The sequence below is a fragment of the Megalops cyprinoides genome, chromosome 5, assembly GCF_013368585.1.
Source record: "Megalops cyprinoides isolate fMegCyp1 chromosome 5, fMegCyp1.pri, whole genome shotgun sequence".
NCBI lineage: Eukaryota > Metazoa > Chordata > Actinopteri > Elopiformes > Megalopidae > Megalops > Megalops cyprinoides.
The window spans coordinates 15,322,103-15,349,853 of record NC_050587.1 but is presented as its reverse complement, the minus strand read 5'-3'; the positions used below and the strand labels follow the sequence as shown (position 1 = coordinate 15,349,853).

The 27,751-nt window shown below is 42.1% G+C and overlaps 1 protein-coding gene across 4 annotated transcripts in view; it reads left to right on the top strand.

Moving 5' to 3' along the window:
• The window catches only part of arhgef28a (Rho guanine nucleotide exchange factor (GEF) 28a), an 87,959-nt gene that overhangs the window by 44,918 nt on the left and 15,290 nt on the right, over positions 1–27,751 (top strand). The window contains exons 10-26 of one of the 4 annotated variants that reach the window (XM_036528837.1): positions 14,528–14,652; positions 15,340–15,623; positions 16,054–16,261; positions 16,935–17,046; positions 18,537–18,617; positions 19,393–19,435; positions 21,017–21,118; positions 22,042–22,165; positions 22,518–22,653; positions 23,049–23,104; positions 23,981–24,038; positions 24,508–24,646; positions 25,227–25,348; positions 25,825–25,965; positions 26,863–27,113; positions 27,360–27,485; positions 27,580–27,697. In XM_036528837.1, the coding sequence (XP_036384730.1) occupies positions 14,528–14,652; positions 15,340–15,623; positions 16,054–16,261; positions 16,935–17,046; positions 18,537–18,617; positions 19,393–19,435; positions 21,017–21,118; positions 22,042–22,165; positions 22,518–22,653; positions 23,049–23,104; positions 23,981–24,038; positions 24,508–24,646; positions 25,227–25,348; positions 25,825–25,965; positions 26,863–27,113; positions 27,360–27,485; positions 27,580–27,697 (2,226 nt within the window). The remainder of the gene's footprint in view (positions 1–14,527; positions 14,653–15,339; positions 15,624–16,053; positions 16,262–16,934; positions 17,047–18,536; positions 18,618–19,392; positions 19,436–21,016; positions 21,119–22,041; positions 22,166–22,517; positions 22,654–23,048; positions 23,105–23,980; positions 24,039–24,507; positions 24,647–25,226; positions 25,349–25,824; positions 25,966–26,862; positions 27,114–27,359; positions 27,486–27,579; positions 27,698–27,751) is intronic. The other 3 variants (XM_036528838.1, XM_036528839.1, XM_036528840.1) reach the window with 3 other exon arrangements.

The following is a 27,751-nucleotide window of genomic DNA, read 5'->3' as shown; positions in this document are numbered from 1 at the left end:
CAGATTAGCAGCAGGCTGCTCAGGTCTGTTGGACAGAGTTCAGATTACATATAGTGTGAAAACAAAGGAAGCCATCATCAAAAAGACATAGCACTTGTATTTCAGGGCACAAATTAAATTCTGTCTCCATGGTGAAGTGATGTAAGCAGTGGATCCAGGGGGTGCAGTTACTGAATGAAAAGGGAAGATTCTTTCCCTCCAGATTTCACCTGATAATTCACACGATTGGCGGGGTTTATAGTGGGACTCACACTCTACTAAATGTATTTGACTTCATTTATTTATGTCGCTCTATGCCAATTAACAGTAGTCATTGTTCTCATGAACCACTTGAACCCCAGGATGAAGGTAACACCCAAAATAAAGGAAACACTTGAGTAAATGAGGGATTCAGAGTATTTTGAAAGCAGGTGCTCACATACAGGTGTGATTGCTGAGTTAATTAAACAGTTGACATCCCCTCATGCTTAGGGTCATGTATGAAAATGCCGGGCAGGAACTATTGCCCATTAGTATTTTTATCATGGCTAGAAGAAGAAATCTCAGTGACTTTGAAAGAGAGGTGATCGTTGGGGTACGTTTGGCAGCACGAAGATTGCTAAACTTGATGATGTTTCACAAGGAACAGTGATTTTGTCATGGAAGTCAGAGGGAAAAACATCATCAACAAGGGGCAACTGTGGTCAAAAGTGCATACTCCTTGACTGTGATGTTCTTGCATTGGTTGGATGAGCGACTCAGATTCAATTGACTGAAAATATCAGTCTAGGGTGTGAGCAGGCAGATTCATCAACAACTTCACAGAGAGGGATGGTATGGGTTGGGTTGCAGTGCATAAAGCCCTTATTACACCAATAAAGGCATGTTTGCGAATAAAAGGGTACAAAGCACAGTCAGTGGTCTACTGAGCAATGGAAGACTCACGTCATATGGTGAAATTCATATGGTTGGATGAGTCATCTTTCAGTCTTTCTCAAGAAGCAGATGAGTGCATATGTGGCACATGACAAAAGAAACCTACAGACGGGAGTGCTTGTTTCCCATGGTAAAGGGTTGTGGTGGCTCTGTTATGGTGTGGGCTGCATTCCCCTGGCATGGTTTAGGCGCACTCAACCCCTTAGAGGGCAAGGTAAATGCCAATAAATACAAAGCCATTCTGAGTTCTCACCTTCATCCAGTTGTGAAGCATTTCTTTCCTGATGGGAGTGGTCTCTTCCAGGATGACAGTGCCCCCAGCCACAGGGCACGAGTGGTCACCGAATGGTTGATGAGTGTTAAAAGGACATAAACCATATGCCATGGCTCTCTCAGTCACCAGATCTCAAGCCAGTGTTTCCACCACCATCAACAAAAAACCAAATGATGGAATTTGTCATGGGAGAATGGTGTTGAAATCCTCTGTTAGATTTCCAGACACTTTATGTTGTTGTTTCCTGTATTTTGGTAGTTACCTGAACATTTTCATTTTCATTAATTTTGTATATTTTTCAAACAGTAAATAAAGACTATACCATACCAGTACATGGTATGCATTATCCTAAAGCTCTCATGTGTCTAGTTTTCTCTTAAGCACATACATGCCACATATAGTCAATATTTTTCCCCTGAGAATCAAATTTTAATATTATTACTTTTATCAAATATTATTAATAATGTTACAGCATCCATCAATGCATTGCAGCATTTGTTGGTCAAGGAGCATACTTTTGATATTACCTGGGTTTACAGGCTGTTTTCCTCTTAAATGTGAGGCCCATGTGGTGAAATAGTTTAGAAATGACTAAGTCCATTGTACGGATCTCAGGGACCACTCAAATTGTACACAAGAGCTCACTGGCCTTTTTTCCCTGAGGTAAACATTTGCTTTGCAATTTTGTGGATTATTGTTACCCTCGAGGACTTGCGATCATATTTCTGTGCAGTAACCACATTCCATGCTCGTCATTCCATTTCAAGGGGAAATTGTCATGAATGAATTGGAACATTTACTGGTTAATTATTCACTTACAGTAGTTTAGAAAGACCCGCTCCCCTGAAAACGGAATGCTGCGGCCGTCGGCTCGGTTTGAGAGCTCTGCGCTTGGCAGACGGCTGCTGCAATACCAGATCTCTGCGGTCGGACTTGGGCCTGTCTGTTTCAGCCATCCCTTTGCCTAACCGCTTTTCCAGCTTTTGTCTTTTCATCCGATGCCTGTGACCTCCGCCGGATCCTCTCTGCTCAAACCTCAGGTCCGACGCCGGTGGTGCGGCGGAGTCATTGAAGCACAGTTTTATGTTCTCCTGCTTTCACTCAAATGATAATCGAATGTGAAAGAACTTAGGAGAAGCAAAGCTGGGTTTTGTAGACTGTGATACAGGGTTTGCAAAGTCTGTTTGCCCTGTGAGGACAACGTCAGTGAGACCAGGTTCCTGCGGCCATAAAATGTTGCCTCCGACCCACATGGAGGTATACGAAGTTACAGCGTGTAAAGGAGGACTTGCTGTTTAAGGGTAAACTGCGTTAAAATTAGTGGGGAATGATCTGTTTATGCAAAGGAAGATGGTGCACTGTTGCATGACTTTGTTTGGCCCTCAAGATTTTATGGTACTGTAATTAGACCTGGCCAACTCTTAGCTAAATTACTCCGTAAACAACATTTCTCTTTTTTTATTTTAACTACGGTATTTATTTGCCTATTGGTTACCATAATTTTTTTTTTTCATTTGCATTGTTTCACAAATACCAACAAATAGCTCTTTTCTTAGACAAAGTTGTCTCTTGGGGATGACCATTTTTATTTCAGTGTTTCTTGTACATTATTTACAAAGTTTAACTGCAACATAACCTAATGTAAAGGCTTTTACTCAAGCTGGATGTGTTTAGTGACATGTCCTAATTGCAAAAAGTAGAGTACATGGTGCCAGCTGTATACCTGGGAAGCTTACATTAGGATGTAACAATGAGTATGGAAGACTTAAAGATAAAGCATAGTGACACTTTCATTGAAGTGGAGACCTCCTTTTCACACTGGCACTATCCTTGTTTTCTGCTGCTGCCTAGCATCTCTATGACACATTTATTTCCAGTTCACAGCTTACAGAAGTGTCTGTTCTCAGTTAAACTGTGAGTGCATGGAAATGTTGGTTTCTCAATGCAATGCTCAGCCCCGGTTAGCTCAAAAGATAACATCTCAGGTCTATCGTAACACCTCCAGGCACTGGTCATTTCATGGAGCATATTCTGACTGGTGGTGAGGAGGCTAAAAGTCACTCACATGGAAAATATTTTGTTTGCTCACCCCAATTTTACTTCATGCTGATGTCTTTCAGGTCTGTAATTCTGTCTGATTGAGGTGGCAAGTGAGTGGGCATAAGTGGGTGTGTGACATGGTGTATTGGTTATAAATGTCAGTTTGCATTGTACAGCATAATATTTCCTGGTTAGGCGCGAGGAGCTCAATCCCAAAACTCTCTATAGTGCAATTTTTATAACCCTCAACCTAGTGCCATCCAGAACTCCTTTAGTGCAAATGTGTTCCAACTGTGCTCGTAATTTAGAAATCAGTATCCCAGTGTTCTGCCTCAGTGCAGTAATGTGTTCTGTTGAGGGTTCACTTCCTGGAAAGTGCTTGCAGGCTGGAAGGCATGTGTCAGAGACGCAGATGCAAACGAGTGGCAGTGTGGCTGCGCGCGGAGATTGGCTTTCTGTGGCTGGGATGCAGGTGCTGAATGTGTCGTGTGCCTGAGAGAGAAGCCCCCTCCTGCTCCTCCACTGGTGAGACATTCTACACCATGCCTGATGCCCTCCTCCCCAGGGGGTCCACCAGATGGGGAACTCCCAGGCGCAGAAGATCGGGGAACACAGTCCCCCCCTATGCAGGAACAAACAAACACTATGTGTGTGTATGTGTGTGCTTTCAGCAATGCGTACATATGTCATCAAAGGTCAATAGCTTTTGATTTGTCCATATACATGCTTACTGCCTGCATTCAATTTCTGTTCAGTGTAATGTATATAGGTTGGAATCCACTGATTGTGGTGAAATGCCCCGTGTGAATGACTGGATTAAGTATATAAGAGATACATCATTTTAGAACTTTCAGACAAATTCTTGTGGTAGTTTGAGGTTTATTCCAGGAAATAGTAATTGTAGGACCTCTATTTTAGGAATTGTAAGGAGTCTGTGGTCATGACAGATCTGAAGAACGTGATGAAAGATATAGAATGCAGAATGGATAGCTTGTACATGCGTGAGGTGAAAATATTGTGTCAAATCTTCTCAAGTTACTAGTCTGGTTTTCAAATCTAGCTCCTTTGTAGAATTATGTAACATTCAAGGCTGTGTAAACAGAAAGGCACCATCAAAGACACCATCCCGATTTCCCATGGTGAAAGACTGTTTTGACAGTAGGCACTTTTGTTTGGCTTGCAGTTGAACCATGACGAGGGGTAAAGACCTTGATGGTTTGTTGCCCTCCGGCTTTTTCGGAATGACTTCTGTGCTGTTTGGACATGTGCAAAGTATTTGGCCCTAAACACAGCCCCTGCTTGTTTGCATTTCACTGCATGCATGACTCTTCTCCTATTAAAGCTGAGGAAAACAAATTTCAGCTCAAGGAAAAGTTCAGTCAAACATCACATTAAGCTCAAGTGCACTAGGAGCCCACTCAGTGATCAAGTAACTGAGTACTGCAAGCAAGTACCTGTTCAAAAACCAGTGTAATTACAAAAAGAGTTGGAGTTGGGTGTGAAGTGTGGTTTTCAATTTGGGCTTGGGGTTGTGATTGTGGATTCAGGTGGAGATGAGGGAAGCTTTAGCATTACAGTAGGTGTGGGGTTGAGGCAATAGGTGGTGGTAGTATTCATTAATGTCATATTATATATTATTACATAAATTGAAACAATGTAGCTACTGTGTGTTTAGTTTTACTGCCAATTTATTTTAACTGTGGCTGAGTTTTATGGCTGTTATGCCCATATTTGCTAGATTACCGTATGCAAGCATTACATATGACATAATTTATACTTTTTGATAGTTTTCATGAGAGGATAGTAACATCTTTGCTGCAAAATGCATTAAAATGAGTCAAAGCTGAAGCTTTTAATCGATAATCTCCTGTTCTACTGTTAGACCCCATTTACATGTTGCATTAAAATGCATCTCCAGTTGGATCTGAGTGATCTGAGTGTCTTGTGATTTCTGGGCAGGTGTAAAGACACAGAACATGCATTAATATCTGATCATGATTGGATATACAAAACCACCTCCGGAGGTGGATGGGGCCCCCATGCCCTAAAAAGGAAAGAAAATAAGAAGTTCTAGGTGCGGCCATTTTTTTTGTATTGACTCCGTTACATTGAACCTTTTTTTCTTCCTTCAGACTACAACATTACTTTTTAAAATGGTATTAATGTTTGCTAGCTAATTAGCTAGCTAGTTATAACTGGAACATGACTAACAGCTGGTCATTTAGCTAGCTATCTATCTTTTGGTATGATTAGTATGATACTTAGTTTGCTAGCAGGCTTGGCATGTGAACTAGAAAGGCAACTTGCAGACGATTACAAGATATCTAGCTAGCAGTTAGCAATTTATCTGGATAGTTAAATGAGTTACCTGGCTAGTTACAAAGTGTCTTAGCTAAATTAGCTGTAGTTTATCTTAATATGCACAGTACACAGAATATTGAATTCTGATTACATATGCGGGCAGTGTGGACACATAGTGGAATACAGTTAATACTAGGTGTAAGTGCACCAGTTTACAATTACAGTAAGTAAACATTTTACATTGTGGCAACATACTATGGCACTTATAAACATGAGTATTAAATCCCAACAAATTTTGTTTTAAGCTTCAGCATAGCACATAGATTTCCTCCATGGCACAAAGCCATGGCATAAACTTTAGAATAGACACAATTATTATGTACTGAAGCAGAAATGCTTATGTAGCCAACATTAATTACCTTCTCAACGCTGTTACATTACAACTACAGTGCATCAATCTGCTGTGTCAGCAAGACACAGGAAGGATGGGGATCAGTACCACTACCTGAATTTAAATGGGGAGCCCCTGCAGACCTCAGCTGTAGGGCCCTCAGTACTAAAGAAATCAGGAATGTGAACAAGCTCAAATGTCACAGCCTTGTAAAAGCTGACATTTAAAAACCCACACTTTTGGGTTTTCTCTGTCTTCATTAAACCCAGCCCCTCTCGTTCCCCGGCTCTGCCCTCCCCTTCTGTCTCCTCCAACTCGCTCCCATCCTACCCACATACCCCTTCGTCCCCTCCCAAGGCTCGAAGATGGATCGCCGATGTGGAGGGGAAGCCGAGAGGGAAGTTTGAGTTTGTGAGTTGAGTGAACCTGAGGCAGAGCGGGCTTTTCTCTTCCGTGAGGCTTGCTCTCCTGTGAGCGCACATGGGCGTGCGAAGAAAGGAGTTTTGTGCGGCTGAGAAGATGCAGGGGGGAGGGGCTGCAGGGGCCAGCCTGAATGCTAATTGCCAGCGAGTCGTTCTGGGAGACTGTATAAGAATGGAGGACTTGTTGTAAAACCCGGCCGCTGGGGGTGTTGCTGCCGAGAGCAGAGGCTGTAAAACTGCCAGACCCCGACGCTGCTGAAATTAGGGGGACCCCTCAAGCCTCGCTGACCCAGCCTGGGCGATTCTGACGGGCAGTGGAAACAATCGCGCAGCGTTTAGCTGTGCCGACTCTGAGAGGAGAGCCCCCTGAAAGGAGCGTAGCGCTGCTGCACATCCCTTTTTTTCCCTCACTCCTGTCTTCTTGTGGACAGTATGGGATCTGACATTTGGTGAGAGGGTTATCTCGCTTTCTCAGCTGCCAAGTCGCGCTGCCTGCCAACGTTGTCGGCCGAGGAGGGGCTTGTGGGTGTGGGGGGGGGGGGGTGAAGAGTGAGGGGAAAATAAATAAAAAAAGATCATGGAAAGAAACCTGTGGATCTCTCCTGCAGGACTCAGAGACTCAGCAGTCAGTGTTTGCGCACGGAAAAGTGGGATGTAGCAGCTGGGTGGGAGGGAAGCCAAAGACAACAGGAGTTCTGTCGCGCATCGGGTTCAGTGCCGGAGCTGTTAGCCTGGAGACACAGACCTGGGCTCCGCGGGGGTCCCTCTCCTTGCGGTTTGTCAGGATTTTTTGCTCTTTGTGCTGCAACAGGCTGCCCCCATATGCATCCCTAGCCCCCCCCCAACCCATCCGAAGCAGCTAAGCCCCAGCAGCTTACATTTGCATGGAAATTGAAAAGGTGAGTTAATGATTCATCGGCTTTGGCTGACCTTACGAATTCTTCTGGACACCTCGTCCCGGCTCCTATTTGTCTCCCAGGAGGATTTGAGGACTGTCGTCTGGCAGGGCGGCCCCTGTTCTCTGTGTGCCTTCGGGGTTGCCCCCCTTTCATGTCCCCGGTCCTGATCCCGGATCAGCCAGTCCTGGAACATGAGCCCAGCGCTGCAGGACGATAGAGCGCAATCAGACCCTGACTTTGGAGACTGTTGAGAGCTCGGCTGTTCTGTCCCGTGAGCATGCTGGGATTCACCGCTCCAGCTGAATCGCCTGTCTGAAACACAGTGGGGATAGGCATGGATTCCGACTCGGATTCCCCCTTCAATTATTCCTGGCCTTCATTCCCTAAAATGAGGATTCGTCAGAGGACCTCAAAGCAAGGTAAAAAAAGAACGAGCCAGCAAACCCACACCAATGTGTAGATGTGTTAAACTTTGATGATAGCTGCATGTAATCAGAAAGAGCAAGAAAAAAATACAGCAAAGGCTTTGACTTGTTATGAGTCCAGTGCAATGAAGGAGGTAAAGTCTCCTGTCCTGCCAGGAGCACACTCATAGTACATTATTGCTACTCATCTTTAAAGCACCTGAGGCCGAACTTATTTACTGCTTTAATTGGGATTAAGTAGTTTTCAGTTTCTGTGCTTTTAAAAACTGGAATTTGGCATGGGCAAAACATGGGCGTCTTGTATTGCGATTGCCACGTACGGTTGTTCAGAATATTCCGATAGACATTTGTGTTTCAAGGCAGCTCTCTTTGTGTCCTTGCGTCAGTTTCCTGTTTGGTTTGATCTACTCCATGCCGCGTGGACTTGTTCGAATGTCACAAACAATCTTTTTCATAGGAATACAATACTTTCTTACTGTCTCCATGTTATGATGCAGATTTAATACACAATGAGTGATAGACTAAAAATAGTACTGACCTTTTTAAAGTTGTCTTAAGGGTTTTTTTCCAGCTAAATGTTTCTCTGCAAATGATACATTTCCAGAATGACAGCAAGTCAGCAGCTGTACAGCAGCAAAACCACAAAATGCACTGTGAAAAGTTTACTGAGGGCTACTCACGAATTGTTAGAAGAATTGCAAAACACAAATCAAGCAGTCTCCACATTGGCAGGACCCCCAAAGAAACAAACAGCAGGACATGGAGGACCTTTCATTGAATGTCATACTTCTTGGGGATCATGGACGGAGCTGTTGAATTGTGGGGTTTAACAGTTCATGATTCTGCTTTTCTCCTGAAACTGGATATTATTGAGTTACAGCCATGTTTGTATCACCGGCAGAATGCCAGTGATCTGGATGTTCTCGAGGGTGGAAGATAACAGTAACCAAATTATCTGAAATAGTTTTCATCCTATTTTGTGCAAACGTCTGCAACACTTTAAAGTTGCTTCATTGAAGGACTGGATGCCCTTTTCTTTGCGATATCAATAATTATTTTTGGTATGCATTCAAATGCGATTTGGCATACTTCAAGACAAGTGATAGTGATCACATCTGGAATATATATGAGAGTGAAGACAAGACTAAATACAAAGATGGGGAAGACAAATGAAAGACATATACCGAATGTTTTATAAACAGTATCTTCGAGATCTCTCATTTAAGGTTACAAAATTCATTCCAGAACCAATCTTGATCCCACTTAAGTGAATTATGATTTGTTTTTTACAAAGATAGTTGTTGAAAATGTTCAAAGTCTCACTTTAGGAGCACTGGTTGGGACACGGGACAGTGGGCACTAGACTCTGGACCTGAGTCTAGCACGTTCAAATCCTTAGTTGGTGAGGCTGTCAAGTCCCCTTTAAGATGCTGTAAATGAACCGTGAATATTTAAGATATAACACTGTGTGTGTGTCTTTGGCCAAGAGGTTCTGCCAAGCAAAGAAAGTGCTCTTTTTTAGGGGGGAGAGGATATTTTATCGGATATTTGTCACCCAATCAAAACATAAATGTCATCAACATAGTAAATTGTTTAAACTTCAGAACTCTTATAGTTGTCAACATCCACGTCAGTTGAACATTTGGTAATCCACTCTGTTTTTTATATATTCTGACAATTAAGATCCAGCACATAATGTGGTTGTTGTGACTCCTCATTTCCATGGGTACTGCATTTAGATGATGTCAGTAACACAATGAGACAACTTGACCTAGGCTCGGCCCCTCTTGTGTGGGGTCTGGCTAGTCCTGATGTGAATTTGCTCAGGGGCCTTTTCGCTGTTCTGAGGTCAGGGTTACGCAGAAACCTACAAACAGAAAGAGTGTTTAGAAGACAGTCTGAAGTCAGAGTGTGTAGACGCATGTGAAAGAATACAGGCTCAATCCCAGCACAGAAGAGCAAAAATTAATTAGATTTATAATGGCATTAAAGTACAGTACAATAAGTTGAAATCCTTATTTTTCAGGTATTGAATAGATTCAAGAATTTGTCTTTGACTTACACAATGGAATAAACCTTTTTTGAAGGGCAATGGGAGAATTAAAAATTGGAATTATGCTTTTGGAGGAATTATGTCAAATATAAGTGGGCTTAGCTGACATTTTGAAGCCAGCACAGTCAGTATTTTACACGGTTAGAAAGCTTTTGTCATGTACTCAGCTTTGCCTTCTTTAAAAACCCCACTCAAACACTTACGACTTAAGACCATGGCAACACAAAATAAAAGGGGAGGGTCATTACAAGCTAATCTCCACAACATTGGAGAAAAACATCTTACTTCCTCCAGTAACAGCAAAGTATAAATATATAATCTGTTACCAGCTCATGGACATTTACAAAATCAGGTTGGCTACTGTAGAGTAGATGGGAGTAGCCATCCAACTTTACACAGTTTTTGCTTTGGTTTGTCTTATGAGGAGCGTATTACTTGCATATTCAGAGCTCTCCCATAATGAGGAATCAGACAAGAAAAAAGAGACTGTTCAAATTTCCCTTTTTTCCAAGCTTTTGTGAGGGACAACAGCGGGAGCTTGGCGCGGGCCCACGTTTTGAGTGCGGCTCTGCTCCCAGAGCTGGGTGCTTTAAGCTGATTTGAGGGCTTGTTTCATTTTAAATGCCCTTGTTCTACGACCCTGGCTGTGAGTGGAGTCTTTGTGTCCCTTTGTGAATCTGGCCTTCGAGTGGTTCTAGAGACCATGGATTGGCTTCCAGTGAGAAGCCGTTTCTAAATACAGATTGCACTCGGCAAGGGTTCTCAAAACAGTGGAAAGTTGAGCGGTTTGGTGCAGCTGTTCGTGGCTTGGTGATGGCGCAAAACAGGCACAACAGCTCACTGGGCCAAATGGCTTCTTGGCATGAATATTTCAACCCTGCTGGTGAAACTGAAACATTTTAGACAGTATATAAGCAAACCCGTTTTCAGAGACCTGCATGCCTGTCATGAATCACATCTTATGTTTATTCAAAAGTAAAGTGATAGAACAAGGACATTCGAATGTGCTTAATTTAATCGATGATGTGCCAAGTGTGTCGTTTAGCATGGAGAAGAATGTTCTCATCAGGCAGTTCTCATCAGGCATCAAGACAAGATTTACATTTCAATATCTGGAATAAAATATGCAGAAGCCAATCAGAGATGATTTATCATCTGTTCAGATGGGATGGTTCTTAAGTAAAGCGTACAGAGATTAAGTTTCTCTTTTCAGATTTGATTGTGCAGCCATCATTTTGCATTTGGCTGGATGGCATTGTCTCGTATTACTGGCAATCTGTGTCTTGTCTTTTCCAAGTTGGTGATTAGAAAGCTGCTGTTCTTAGGGACACTTTGTGATCTACAGGAATGCCATTTCTTTTCTCTGTCTAGTGGATAAACATTGGTGCAGTATTACAAAAGCCAAGCTGGATGAAATTTTAAGCCTGTAGGTTTTACTATCATCTTGTAAAGCTAGTATACACAAGTATACTGTTGGGTGATTACACCATGACCTAAGTTGTTTCACAACTTTCCACTGACTGCTGAAGGAGTAAATTAATTCTATTCAAAAGCTTCATTGGCATGACACATCAGACATTTGCTTTGTACTTTGAAGATAAAAACATACGTTTATGGTCTGTTTATGGTCAGCAGACAACAAAACACTAAGAGCATCCCATACTGTATTGTGTGTGGGTTTGAATGAGTCACGGCAATGCCCACTGGAAACTCTCCCAGTTGTTGCTTTATTTATGCCGTGCAGATTCTGTTCATGTCAAAGCTATTCCAGAAATGTTTATATGCTGTTGTGTGGCCTACCACTTTAATTGGCAGTTGCTTTAAAGCTAAATTATTCTACAGCTGGGTAGTCGGTATAATATAACAAGAAGGATACTTTGGTGAATTTTTAAACTACACAAGAGATGATAGCAGTCTTAAATCAGTGATCCTTCAAATGAAAGCTTTTCTATTCTATGCGCACCTTTTCTAGGAATCCTGTTACAAAGGCACAGAACATACTGCCTTGGCTATAAAATACAAAACCAAGTATCCATGTGGTGAACAGCTGTTTCTTTTTTCTCTGGGTTGGTTCTAGATGCCTCTTCTAGATGACTGTAGGCACTGGGATGCGGGGGAAAGCGCAGTGCTGTGAAACAGTCTGGTATCCGTGCATCCGCGCTGTTAATGTGCTTCTCCCGTTGAATGAAGCCCCCCACTGTGGATAGCTAATTCCATCCGGAAGCGTGCGTAACACTAAGGAGCGCTCAGATTCTATGAAACGCGCGGGACACAGCTTTCCAGCGTCACTTCTTCATGTGCTTCTGTTCAGCGAATGACTGACCCGGAGGTGGAGCTGCTGAGATGAGCTTGTCACAGGTTTAGCTTGTTGACATGTTTTATTTTTATGGTAGGGGAGGGGGAGGTGTTTTATCCAAGCTAGTGTAGAACTTTGTCACTGATGAGAAAAAGGGCACCTGTTTTTAGAATGTCCTTAAAAACAATTTTTTAAAACATGTTTTCTACCCTGAAAGGTCACACAGCTCAATCTGTCCATATGTGCAGTGTTTGCCATGGGTTGTTGTGGTTGAATTGTCCTCAGACTAAATCACTTCAGTCCTGGTGGTCTGTTGTCCACACAAGCTACTCACATGTATGCTATTGCTTTTTAAAGGGTCCTTTTGCACCCCCCCCCAATCCAATACTTGCAGGGTAAGACATATTAAGTCATCTCTGAAGAGCACAAGTCCTCATGGGGCATTTTAGGTGACGTCCCCAGGAGCTGTTTATCTCAGCATCATTAATGTACATTGTAAAATGACACTTCGGTGTTCTGAGGTCATGCTTTTCCAGACTAACTTGGTAAACCTATGCTCTGACAATGACTGTCAAGTATATGTGGGTAAGAGAAGCTCGCATCTCAACAGCACATTTGAGCAACCACTTTCTTTGCTGCTTTATTAAGCCCAAATTTAATCAGACTGCAGTGCACTTTGCAAACTTTTGGATTCCAAAATTCCAGTGCTGTGAATTTGGTAGGAAGTCTGTCTTTGCTGTGTGTATGTCTGCCGAGAGAGAGAGTGATCTCCAGGACACCGCTTAGTTTAATTTAGTCTGATAAACACATTTTATTATCTCCTTGGCTCTTTTCACTCGCATTCATATATACAAGCTCTCACAGTACAAGCGTGCTGTAAGGCTCACCGAGGGCTAAAGAATTTGTGCTCATATATGGGATTTCCCCATTGATGACCTCATTCTTTGAGTGTGGTCTACCGTCAGAGGAAATTCCTTTCGGATTATTACAATTCTCCTATCCTTCACATGGGGTGAGTCTGGCTGTGAAATCAAACACTATGTTAATAAAGCCTGCTTCTTCAGGGAATCTGTCAAGCCCTGTTTTTGCTGGAGTGAGCACAATATCTTGTGCATTTTTACCTCTGTAGAAGGAATGCAATTGGTGAGGGAATTGCAATCAACATATAGACACAATACAAAAACATAATTTATAATACTGGTCAGTAAGTACAAGTATATTGAGTAGCATATTTATATAATAGTGGTAGGAAGTGGTCAGAATTACTTTCAAGAACAGAGACTGAAATACAGAAAATCTTTAAACAAATAGCTAGCAAATTCTTGTTTAGAATGTTTACACAAATGCAAAAATCAAAGAGTGTTCTCTAGAAATTGTTAAAAACATCCCTTTAATTGTGATAGGCAAGCCGTCATCCCGGATTTGCATCATTTCCTAGCTTAGTCAGAGAGCGCAGGTTTTCGACACTGCGAAAGAAACCAAAAGTGCCATCAGAAACAATGTCTGGCGCGGAGTCTGGCTGTTCTCATTTGACCCGACCGAGCAAACAGAAAACAGTAGCGGCATCATGTGAACTTGTCCCAGATATCTCAGTCACTTGTGTTCCTGCCTCAGCGTTAGAACTGTAGATTACCCCTGGGAAAAGCAAATATTGGTTAGCATTCAGTGACATAATTACCTTTAAATAAACTCTCTCCTTATCCACAGAAGCAGCAACGATCAAACTAGCTTGGCTTGTCTGACGCTTCATTGTTTGTGCAAGATGTGTCATTTTTGTTACTTTTTAAATTTTTTTACATGGATAGATAGCCAGTCATACTTATTAACAGCCAGTTAATAAGTATCCTGAAAAGGAGATGGGCACATAATACACTGTTTGTTACAGTGGGATTCAGGAAGTAAGGCAGTCTCTGCAGGCTTTAAAATAGCTGGCTTCACATCAACGGAAATAATGCCAGTTTTTCAAGAAGATAAAACAGTTAGCATCACACCACTGGATCTGAGGCTGATGCCACGGGAAAGCCAATGGCAATTCAAATCTGTACTTACATCACTGTATATGATGAAGTAGGGCTGCAGTGGATTGAGTGAGATGATTTATTCCTTCAGCTGTGGCCTGTATATTCTGACCTGCTATAGAATATGTTGCTGCACAGGTGAAAATTATATGAGCTATACAAAACCATTTTTAAATATTTATAAACCCAGTGTAGGAGCTCTGAGTTATTGTGGTGTAAATATTATGAGCAGATGTAACTAGTGTGGAACTCTTTGATGTGCCAGTATTTATGGCCATTTGCTTTTTCTCTGAGATTCTTTTTGGGGCACTTTTGATTGGTTACGTATTCGGTACGTTCAGTGGTAAGATAGTGCACGAACTTGCTTTTTAAAGAACCTTAGTCACATTTCATGTATGAGCAATCAAAGAATGTGACAAAGTAGGTGAATATTTAACCTAAACCTAAAGTCAGTGAATCAGAGATAACTTCTTGTTTTTGTTCCTCTTTCTAGAGAAAAGTCAGACTGCTTCCTTTGGAAGGCGTCTGCCCAGGTCCACATTCTCGGCTGCAGCCAGACTGTCCACCATGCTGAACGGGAAGGACCAGATCTACGCCAACAGCATGCTGGTGGACCAGGTACAGCACCACAGGAACACAGTTTTAATAAGATTCAGCTGCCTTGGTGAAGGCTGAGCTGGAAGGAGTTGCTCAGATGGTTTGCAGTTGAAGGAAGTTACACTGATTTTGTTTATGAAATATGGCTTTGTTTCCAGATGATACTGAAGCACTTTTGCAAAAAGTCAAAAATCTTCTTGTCAGAATGCAAAAAATAGAATTGTTAGCTCCAGTCATAACGATGTTGTCAATATTGCTTTTCTACTTAATACATGAATACATGATATGTAATACTTAATACTTATTGCAGTGATGATTTTGTAGTATAGCTGATTGTAACATCACATCCGCAGAGTACCTAAATAGCACACGGTAGCTGTCATCAGCATTAGACTGTGCTTGTGATGATGGAAACATCAGAGATTCCTCTGTGACTGTACAGTACATGTGATTTAAATCCATGCTAATATTAGTGTGTATAATTTGGAAAATACTTTTGGAACGTTTAGTATATTGTCCCTATTATTCACTGGCCAGTATATAGATGGAATTATCTTTTTATAATTCATAATTTTACCTCTTGACACACTTAACTCTCCTGTGGGCAATACTGTGGTAGCACACTGAATTTGTCAAGCCCAGTGCCTCACCTCAGATCCAGCAGGTAGTGCATTGTAGGTCTGACCGGCCTTGTTCCTCCCGATGCAGGTGACTGACATGGACATCAAGTACAGTATCGCAGGGGTGACGGGCGACAGCACGCAGACGGAAAGCGGGGACCCAGCGGCCCAGTTGTGGGAGGCAGGGGTGCCCCGCGTACGCCTCTCCCCGCTCCAGGCAGAGGGAAGCGGGACAGGGGAAGAGTTTACCCCCACCTCCCAGTCCCCTGGGCGGTCCCCCGCTGACCTGGCGCTGGCGCGGCTCATCCGATCCTCCCGGACCAGCACGTCCGTTCAGGCGGCGAGCCCACCTCGGGAGTCCTGCACTCTGAGGTAGGAGAACGGACTCGGTCCTCTCAATCCCCTCACTCACTACTCATTGGTGCATCACCACAGCAACACTGCTTTAATCTCAGCTCATAACGTGATTGTCATGATTTCGCCTGCTCTGTTTGATCTTTTCACTGTATAGGAGAGTTTTTTGGGCGCGATTGTTGTGTGATATTATCAGTATCTAGACCAGATCATTGGATTTTTTTCCAGCTTATTTTCTTGCAACATTTTTTTCCACTCTTGACTTAATGAGTTTATGCATGCACCTTAAACTTCTATTCTAAGTGTTTCCATCATTTATTTCTTCTATATTTGTCCTTTGATCTCTTCTTCTATACTTTACACTTTTGTTTGATCTGCTTCTCCAAGTCTACAGCAGAACCCAGTGTGTGGGGGTTGGGCTTTATTATGGACTGTGCTGTTCCCACAGCCCTAGTCTGGTAGCTCTGGAGGTGGACAGTGAAGAGGATGACCTTTTGGAAAAGTCGCCCCTCTCCCAGCACTCCACATCGCCCCGGTCAGGGGGTGTCCTGCAGGCCAGCAGCGGGGATGAGCGGGACTCCTTCAACACCTCCCCTGACCTCAGCGGCAGTCGCACACACTCCACCTCCTCCTCCTGCAGCCAGGCCCCCGCAAAGGTACTGCACACCCTCTCATTCACACACATTTTCCCTCTTCTTTCCTAGACGTATTTAGGGATGGGATAGCTCCTTTAGTATCTTTTCATACAGTTTGCAAATGCCATCAGCGGCAGCCATACCACCTTGCAACTCTCTCTTGCCTGACTGTCTGTGATTAGTAAGGATCCCAAGGCACTTTCAGCAAAGAATAGGGGGCTCCCTGGTGTCCTGGCTAAATTCCCAACCAGGTTCTTGCAGTCTGGCTATCAGATAATCCTCTGATGTAATTGGCTAAATATTTCCTTCCCTCTACACCACACCTAATGTGTGGTGAGTGTTCTGGTGCAAAATTGGCTGCCATGCATTACCTACACATTGTGTGTGGCTGAGGTTTGATCCCCCTCTCACAGGAAAGCACTTTGAGAATCTTCACTGCAAAGGTGCTATATGAAAGTATTGCATAATAATGATAATGATTCTTCTTCTTATTCCTCACCTTAGTTTTGCATTTATGCAAATATGCAAATTTCAAGGAATTAGTTTTTTTGTTCATGGTCAGTCAGCGGTAGCAAAATCCGAAGTGCAGCCCCAACTGGCTGGTAAAGTTGTGTTTCTCTCAGGGGAACACACACAGTAATTTAGTTCTACATTTTGAGAAGTTTCTGGTCCTGACTTGGTGGAATCTCCTCAGGATTTGGCTGATTCCGGAATCCGCCTGCGGTCTTACTCCTATTCTTCGCCCAAGATCAGTCTGGTGCGCCCACGCTTTGCCCGCGACGCCGCCATCTCTGACCTCAGCGAAGGTCGGTATTTTTAATGCGGGTCCTCTCTCCCTGGGAAATTCAAATTCAGACTTCTCTTTGATAAACCTGTGACTTTTCAGGTGGGGCTCATTAAGACAACCTTTCATGTGAATGGGTTAGCCATGTTGTCCTTTATGTCAGAATTCTTGTACGATGAGAAGTAGGATTAGAGTGTATTGTTCTGTCTGAAATGTACGACCTGGTATTTTATTCTCTTCCTTTGAGCCAGCTTTCATTGAAAGAAATGACTGTCTTTGCATGAGAGGATATCTAACTTCTCTCTGTCCATTTGCAGAGCATGCAGTGTGTCTTGTAGTTATGACAGAGAAGGTGGTATTCTCGTAACCACTCTTGTGTTAGTTGCATTTTGCCTCAATGGATTGTGTGTATCTTATGCATGAGAAAGCATCCATTGAACCAACAAAGCTGGAGAGGAATTTACAGCAACTTTGCATATCTGCAACCTGCAACTCATGGAATCATCAGTGTTACAGTTATATCTAATTACACATTTGTGCTCATAATTGCAGAAATTATGACCTGCCTCTTTTGATCATTTTACTCATAATACAATATACAACTAAAATAATGAATATCGTTGATGGATGCAGCACCCCAATCCAAGTACACTGTTAATATGTGCACTTTAATAATAACATGTGTAAGTGTAATTTTTTTGTGATTAAACTAACAGTGTGGTGCACTCTTCTGCATGTTTATTTCAGTTGGGACACATACATACTTGTGTGTCTATATATGACTTATACAGGAGGTAGACAAAATAATGGAAACACCGACCATTTGCCTTCAAACAGTCCTTCTTGGAATGCTGTTTTACAAGTTTTGAACTGTTTCCACTAGGATATTAGACTATTTTTCAAAACGATGATGCATCAAATCATGTTACTTTCTTCCATTGCTTAGAAGTCCATGCTTTGTGCTCATTACACCAAAAAAAGGTTATGTGTTGTTGCCCACTAGCCTTCATTACAAGACATTTGTATTTGTGTAGAGTCTGGTCATTTTTTAGGCCATTGTTTTACCATTTCTGTTAATGGACCTCGATGTCTGTTACATCAATTGTGTTGTTTTAGAAATTTACATATTAAAATGACCATTTCAAAATGTCTGTTATAGCAGAAACATATTTGTAAATAGTATTATTTAACAATTATTTGAATTATTGGAAATTAGTATGAAACATGTGAAACTCTTATTAAATTGCATCTTAGTTACATCAAATTGCTAGACCCTTTTTCATGTGGTGTTTCCGTGATTTTGTCTACCCCCTGTATATATATGTCTATCCTCATTTTAAGTATGGACCCAAATCATGACCACAGGTTTGGTGTAACCATCTGAAATGTGGGAGTGGCTTATAAGCCCTGCAAGCCTCACCACTGGTCAGGTGAAATCCTGGCAGAAAGAGAGTGTGGGACAGAATGCCTCCTGATTGCTCTCCCAGTGAGCACTGTGTCCTTGCCCTGTAGATGGTGTGTTCGGCAGCAGCGGCCGCTCCCTCCTTCAGGCTCTCTCTCTGTCTAAATCACTGTCTCTGCTCAATCCAGTTAGTAAGTACACCTCGCACAATCGAGCGCTGAAGCCACCTCATTAACAGCATGCAGCTCAGACCGCAGGCCGTGTCGGGGTGGGGGGGGGGGGGGGGGGGGGGGGGTGGGGAAGACCGAAATCATGCAACTGGCCTGGCCTTGCTTTGCCGTGGTGGAGGCAGCACGCCTTTCCATAACGCTCCGCCGTGACATCATAGCAGTGGGGCAGTCATGCGGTGTGGTGAAAGAAGGCTACAAAATGCATGATCTTGTTTTAATGCCAACTAACAGAAGTGTGTGAAAGCCAGCCCGTGGTGTCGAAGGAAGCGAGGCCACGGGTGAATTTTGCACGCATGCATTTTGTACCTCGGGGCAGTCGTTGTGGTCTTGTGTGTGGTCGTCGTGCCGAAGACGTCACTGTTTGCTTGTTTGTTTTCATGCTCACATCTGGCTAATCACTCTTCTGAGAGCTTCTGTTGTCACTGCTTTTCTCCCCCTGTGATACCCTGCCAGTGTAAATACATTTTTTTCCTCTCATTTTTAAGTGAAATGCTTCCTGTGAACTTTTCATTTTCACTTTCCATTGCAGCCCTGAGGTATTGATTCTCTAATGTATTGATCTGAAGCTCTTGTTATGTTTATTTTTGGGATAACTGGGTAGAAAAAAAGAAAAAAGGTTCAACACTTGCCCTAATGTGTGAAAATGGATGTTTTGAGGATTTTTTTAATTGACGCTGATCCAAAAGAAAACCATATGTTTTATACTGATGCTGCATTTGCTGCGTTCTTTCTGCAGAGCAGCGTGCTTTCAGCTTGCCCGAACCTCCACAAGAGAAAAGGTATTTACTTCCAGCATTGTGTTTACTGTGCACTATATACTAGAGTGTCATATAAACCTTTTCCTCTAGCGAAAAGCCATGCGATCAGAACGAAGCTGTATATTTTGAAGCTTTCTGTGGTATTTGTGGGTGCTTTTAACGTGGTGACCACCCACTGAGGTGAACAGAATGACCTTCAGTTCATTCATACTTAAAAAAGATAATGCGTTATTGTTTGTACTTTTTCTGTGGTGAGAGCAAAAACTGGGCACTTAATGGGGGGCCTGTGTGACACCAGAGTGCTCATGTTTTCCTGCCTCAATTTCTGTTTCCAGCTGGGTTTTTTTTTTTTTTAGAAAAGTAGTGTGTTGTTTTTTCTCTCTTCGATTATTGAGCAACTTCAGTTACGGCTGTTTCAAGGTCCATACTGAGCTGTACAAGTTCCTACAGCCACAGACCTCACAATGCAAACACCTGTGAATTCTAATGATTTATTATTGAAGCATTCAGTGTATCGTACTGAGTTAGACACACACAAACACTCACACACATCTTTTTCTATAATGAAGGATTTTCTGACAGTAGTGCACCTTATTCTGAAATAATAGATTGATTGATTTGCTGTTGTTACAGGTATTATATTGCTATTATAGATATTATATTGCTGATGGTTTTCAGAATATTGAAAAAAAATGGTTTTCTAAACAAAATGATGTTAACAGAAAGAGTACTAACCATTTAAACACAATTTCATGTTTAACTCTTGAAAGTTACCAACATGTCAGTGTTCAGTCCCACTAACTATTGTGAAATGTAACACATTCACAATTTCCAAAAGTTTATTGAAGTGGCTTACTTAAAATTATATTAATAAATGGAATTACATTGGAAAATGAGAGCAGAATACGACTGAGATAAGCAAATAAGTAATAATATTCAATGAAAATGAAACAAAGAAACATTTCCCTGAGTAATTCCCTGCTTCCTATCCAAAGCTTGAAATTTCAGATCAGGGCTACTGATTTTTTTTTACCTGCTGATTAGCATCTATGTTCTACACAAGGTATGGGTTACAGTGTAATTTATTCAAAGCCCAAAGTTTGTGTCAATGGATTATTGAATCAACATCATTTTGCATTGATTGATACACCGAGTCAGAGTTCACCCACTTAGAGAAATTAATATTAGTGTCCCCAAAACAAAGCCCGAGAGTAGGTCAGACTCATCCTCATTCAGTTAGTTCCAATTTGTAATCAATTTTCCATGACACACAATTTCAAACATACAGTAGTTTTTCTTACTATTGCCTTCGTCTTGGGATAGTGATGTTTGTTTGTTGTTTGAGGTAGAAGAGGTGTAGAGGTTGGAATTTATGGACAGTAGCTGTAAATTATGGTTTTTCTGCTCTAGCTAAAATCATCGCTTTGAAACATTGCTAACTTTAATGATGAGCAAAAGTAGTTAGGAAAGTGTAGCCTTGGCTTATGCTCAGCCCGTTTCTCCCATTCCCATTACCGTCCAAAGCCAATGTTGTGCAAATGAGCGTGCTTCCCCCCCCTCCATGACCCTAGCATGTTTGGAGACCTCTGCTGTTTCCTGTAGGGAGCTAAGTTTCCGCAAAAGGGCGCAATCAGCCGAGGATGAGGGCAGCGTGGCGTTGGCAGACTCCCTTCAGCACCTCACCCTCTCCGAGTTTCTCAAAGAGTACGTGGGCGAGCCCCTGCCCCCCACCCACCCCGTGCCACGCATGCTTAGGGCCAGCCTGGCATGACTTATTAACCATTAATGCATCCCTGCTAGCCTGTTCCCGTGTCCGCACTTAACATCCCCACACCCTACTGGCTACCAGTAACAAAGCTTCATTTACCAGCCTCGTTACCTTGCGCTACCTGTAACAAGCGTGAATATTTCCAATGTAACAATCCCCTGGTGCCGCTGACCAGAAGACCTCCTCTAGCTATACCATACAACTGCAGTGATGTCTCAGACAGGATCCTGCATCCTTTTGGGGCTTATATAAAAGACCCTTTTTGGCATTTGTGTCATTAAGGAAGAAAGACTGGATTGTTTGTTATAGCTTAGTGGGCCTTTCATGGTTTTGCTTGATGTTGCACGTAATGTATCACGTTACATTACATTACATTCGTTTAGCAGACACTCTTTATCCAGAGTGACTTCCAGCACAAAAGAACAGAGGTCTAACCATTCAAGTTGAATGCTCTGTCTCAGTATTAACTCCACTGTCCAATGGTTGTAACCAGCTAACAGTAATTCTAACAGTCTGAACTAACCAACAAACATTTTGAAGGCACTGGAGCTATGACAAAGATGCTGAAAGGTACTGGGTTTCTTTAATACAAGATGAAACAACTGGATGTGGAAAGTTTGATTACTGTACGATTTCACTTTACTCAAAAACAGTGCATGATTTTCTGAGGTATCTCTGTTGTGCACAAACTAACAAAAAACATAACATGCAATAATTTGTTATAATTTATAGCTATAATCAATCAAAAGAATACAGATTTTTATGAACTAGTTTGGTTATAATACCAAAGTCTCTCAGAGACTATCGTGCCTATTCTGAGACTGTTCTCTTTTTAATCCTTCCATTTGTCTGCAAGCAGAATTGAAGAAGAAGAGTGGGATAGATATATTATCCCTTCCAAGGCAGAGTCTGAAAAGTATAAAGTGAGCCGCACCTTCAGCTTCCTGAAAAGCAGGATGTCCAGCACTCGTAACAAGAACAAGGTAAAGAACATGTCAAGAGTCCAAACTATGATGTTTCTTCACATTAGTCTTGTTAAACATTTTATTGACTGCTGTTGAATTAAAACAAATTAAAGTTTAAAATGGAATATTTTTATGCAATATTTACAAGACAAATACAAAGGATGACCACTGAGCAAGCAGGTTCACATCTGTAATGATTAACCCTTGTTAGCCTGTTAAAATCAACCCAGCTTAAAGCATGAATGCCCCCGCAGTGGACATTAACAAACAGTGTTGGAGGTGACAGAGATGAATAGTGCTGATGCTGATATATAATGTAATGATACCGGTACACCTGTCTAATCTCTCGTTACCCGTTTGGTTCTCCAAGGGGAAGGGGAAGGATAAAGAAGGGAAGGAGAAGACAATGAACGGACACCAGTTCACGGCTGGCTCTGGCACAGCTCTGATGCTGTGTATAGTCTGTGACAAGCCAGCAGTGGCCAAGGACTTACTCCACTGCTCTAGTGAGTATTGTCTTCATTTCTGTCTGTGAGCAGTCTGCTGGCCATTCTCCTTTCAGAACCTGGAGTGAGTCGGCAGTGTTAATCCTACTGGACTTGCAGACAGGGAGTATATGGTTCTATAGGGCTCAAAAGGTCAAAATTCTGTCTCTTTTCATTTAGCTACTTATTTTCCCATTAATAATTAAAATTAAATTATTATTTGTGGTTGTGATTAAGTAACATATATTATATGAATAAATATGGTGGATGTTGAAAAAATCAGTTCAGAAAGTTAGTTATTAGCGTAGCTCAGTTTACAAGGAGTCAGGTCTTTTTTTATTATTTAAAAGCATTTTATTTAGATGTGCTAACTGTATGCAGACATGTCATGTGGTGTGATGTCACTTCCTTCCCAGACTGCACCATGCACGTTCATAAAGGCTGCCGCGATTCTGCCACGCCATGTATGAAGGTAGTGTGTCGTTAAACTGTTACTGAGTTCAGTGAAACAACTGACTGCAAGACTGGATATAAGGGTTCTGCACTCATGTTAGACAAACCAATGTATCCTCCATACTTAACAGCAATAACAAGTGTTTTGCCATAACTGAAAAGTATGAAAATCATTATGCTTGTGTAAAAATTGTACAGTCCAAAGTGTACCTGCAGTACTTTGGTCTTGTACACTGTTGCTAGTGAGTGGTGATAAGAATGTGTTCAGTTAACTAGCTAACTGTACAGTACAGTTAGTATTGTTAAAGTATAATCTGCTTGCGAAGTATTGATAACTAGCCAGCTATTTCTGATGAAGTACATGTGACAGAGTTGGAATTTATTGTTGCAGTCAATAAGCAGTTGTTGGTAGACCTTCTTTCTTCAGCAGGAAATCAACAAAATAATGTCATTTGGGTTCTCGCTTGTGAACCACGCACACAACTGTGATGTGCCTCAATTTTTGTAACTGCAACAGGCATTGTATGTACTGTACATATCATGGACTCTCAGTCTGCACTATCGCATGCAATGGGACACATTCCAAAATGGCCATTTAGCATGGCAGACACTTTTGTGGTAACCACAGGTGCAGAACCTTGACATGATCCACTTATAAATGGCTGCTGTTGAACTTTCAACTTTTCTATTAATAAAGGATATTCTACTGGAAGACTTGTGCAAATGGTTAAAAAGACAAGAAATATATCTGAATAAAACTTAATCCAGTTACAGTTTTTCAGCCATATTTTGTCTTGCAGTCAAGAAATACAGTACCTCTGAAATACATGTGTATATAATGTTTATTTATTTGTAGTCCCCACATTTCTTATCAGCCTGCCTTTTTTCTACACAGAAACTTCAGGACAAGTATGCAGTGATGACAAAGAGCAGGGCCGCATCCCTCCCGCAGAGTAAGTTAAAGCATTAAAGATTCCCTGGTGTTAATGATTAGCGCACCACACAGAGACTCATGAGTGAGTCAGCTCTGTGGGGATAATAACGGTACATGAATTTCTCCCTTGCCCTTCGAAGCATGTGATGTAGACCACTGACGGTGTTATTGTGATAAAAATAGCAGAAATGGGTTTCCGCACATTTCAGACACAAGGCAAGAATGCCAACATTTCCCATAATATTTCCCACTGACCTGAACTTGTGTATACCGCTGAGCAAACACTACCAGTGCAGGGATATTAAAGGGGAAACAAGTCCTGGAGTTTGTGGAAAACAGATGAATGTTCAGAATGGACACAGACTATAATTTTTTTTTCCTTTTCAGTTACTTTCCTTTGAATGATGGTACAATGTATATGGAAAGAAACCACAGGCTGTAAGTCAGTGTGTCCGCCGTGACCCATATCCACCTCATCTCTCCTCCAGGTACGACTGTGCGGGAGAGTCCCACAGGCTTTCCCATCCCAACCTCCGCTTCCCTTCCTGTCATGACGTCTCGGGAAAGGAGGGAGCAGGCATGCCTCCCAAACTCCCTCTCCAAAAGCGTGCCTGCAGTCTCTGAACGGTGGGTCAGGGCCTCTCCACACAGTCTTTCACGAGTCACTGTGGAGGAGGTCATGGAAGTTCATGACAAATGCTAGCTTTGTAGTGTATGGAACATTATTCAAAGTCAGACTTGTATGTGTATATACTATACCGCAAGTCCATAGATTCACCACACACTCACACGCACACAAGCAATAAGCATGCTTTTAATGCATTGTTTCCCATTGTCTTAATCAGGTGTATCCAAAATTTTGACTGCTACTGTATATACATACTTTAACACTAAACCTCACACACACACATACATGAAACATATATGAAATGATTGCAAATACATGTATAATGTATATGTTAACCAGCAATATTGTTTCGTCTCCACTACTGTTCAGTATCTAGGAATAACATGCTTGATAGTTGAGTTTAAATAATGTGCTGTATCGAGCATCACAGTGGTGCTTGCATAGTACATTTTGAACGTATTGCCCACAGTCAAAGGAAACCCATATTTCTTATTGTGTATTTTGGTCCCAATGTGAATTTTTGCTTTGAGTTTTCCATGGGGAGAGGGTCATAGTTTGGTCGGTGTTGCCCCTCTCTAGGAGGTTCAGCGAGGGCCTGGGGGTGGACCCTGAAGCCAATGTCTGGAGGAACCGCTCTCATTCTGAGGAACTGCTGCAGGTGATGGAGTCCTCACCCTCTACTGACTCCTCCATCAATGAAGGTCAGGGTCATTACATCACCAGACAGGTCTTTCTAAAATGACTGTAGCATGAAGGATTATTACATCATAGTAAAAATGAATGCACTATAACATATTCTTGAGTGTTTTATTTAGCTGAAGGAAATGTAGAAGTACTGTTTCCTATGGTTAAAGGGTATATTCAAAAAAAGGATTGCATTATGTGGTACCGGTTGGACTAATGGACTTGGTGAATTGGTAAAAAGCTGCCATTCCATAAATAACTATGAGTATTGCACTTTCTCTTGGAATGACGATTACATAATCTCTGTCCAAATTTAGACCTATTTTCAGATTTTCCGTGAGTCTTGTGAATCTGCCTAACACCTAGTGTGACACCTGACTGTATTCTCCTGCTCACTGTACTACAGGTGTCTAGTGCTGTGAACGGTTGAAGTTTTGCGATCGTGATTCTTGTGTGTGTCATGGCTGCTAGAGTGTTCCCTGTTTCTCCTCAGACGCCGTGGACGCACCATTGAGGAACGACCTCAGTGCTGATTTCCTGGATTACGAGGCGGAGTCCTGGAGCCTGGCCGTGGACGACAAGTTCTGCAAGAACCAGGAGAAGCGGGTGATCAAAAGGCAGGATGTGATCTACGGTGAGTTCTGCTGGCTAAATGTGTGCTGTGAGCCGCCTCCCCTTCCTTCCTCTGTCCTGTCATTGAAAGAGCACCGCAGCTGCATTAAAGCTCACATGACTATCCTCTTCTGCTATGCTAGGTAAAGGTTACAACCGATGTAGCTACAGGTTAAAAAGAGAAAAGGTTAAATAGAGAAATAATACATGGCATTTGCCATTGATACATCTTTTTTACTGTGCACAATTTGTTCTAATTTTCTGAAATATATGAAGGGCTTCAAAGCAAGATGTCTAATGTCAACTCCCTCCTAATACTTTGAACAACTTACAACAACAATTGGGCAAGTTATTACTCCAAAAGAATCTTGTTTTGACACAAAACTAGGTCAATCATAACTTACTGTGTATCAGTAATTGCATGAAACATTTTTTCAACTTTTATTTTCCTGACTGCCTCTTCTACTTTATGTCTTTTATGACTTAAGTGTTTTTGCAATATCAGTATCAGGAGGCACGTATTTTATGTCTGTGATTGTAGAAAACGTGGGGCCTACTTTGCACCCAAGAGTCAAAAATGTAACTGATTATTGAAATTTAGAAGTATGATAAACTCAGGTAAATTGTTTCTTACATGTGCCCTGTTTTGTGTTGCCCCAAAAATAAAACCTGTCCGCTCACAACTAGCAATGTTAGGAAGCAATCAAACAAAATGGATTTCACAATAATACGCTTGTCAAGATTTGTTAGATAAGTGAGAAAAACACACCAAATTAAATGGAATTAACTTATGACACAAGAAAGGATACAAACATGCCCTGGGCTTTTGCAGGTATGCTCATGTATCTGTTGTAAAGCCTGTTGTATGTATCAGTCCCGAGCCCTTGTGACAGAGCTGTGCTGTGCTTCAATGTCTCAGAGCTGATGCAGACGGAGATGCACCACATCCAGACCCTGACCATCATGGCGGAGATCTTCCGTAAGGGCATGAAGGAGGAGCTGCTGCTAGACCAGGACACGGTGGACAAGGTCTTCCCCTGCCTGGACGAGCTCTTCGACTTCCACAAGAGCTTCTTCTGCAGCATGAAGGAGCGCCGGCAGAGCTGCACCCAGGAGGACAACGACAGGAACTTCCTCATCGACAGGATCGGGGACATCCTCGTGCAGCAGGTGGGCGAAGGATTGACCTGCAGGTCCTTGTGTAATGATGCACAGAATCCAGGGCCATGCTCATTTTCTAGCTGGTAGCAATGTGGATGTTTGACATGTGGTGACAATATCATTACTTCTGTGATGTTTCAAAGTGTTTCAGAGTTTGCTAGGCTAAGTTCTGAGGTAATGTGCCAGTAGATGTTACAGTATATAGATGTGGTGTTTGAACCTTCACAGGTCCATTAATGTCTCATTTTCTTCCAGTTTTCCAATGAAAATGCAGAGAAGATGAAGCAGGTGTATGGGGAGTTCTGCAGTCACCACACAGAGGCTGTGAACTTCTTCAAGGAGCTCCAGCAGCAGAACAAGAAGTTCCAAGTCTTTATCAAAGTAAGTTCTTTTATTAGAGAGTTGAAGCTCGTCAGTAGATAGCTTTTGCTTAATTGTGTTGATTTCATTATCTGCTCTATGAATATTTTCCCAGCAACAAAGTAATAACTCTTTGGTCCGGAGGAGGGAGATCCCAGAATGCATCTTGCTGGTGACACAGCGCATCACTAAATATCCAGTGTTGCTGGAGAGGATCCTGCAACACTCACAGGGTTAGTTTGACTCTCTGCTGTCCTCTAGTGTTGCTGTGCACATCACACAGCTTT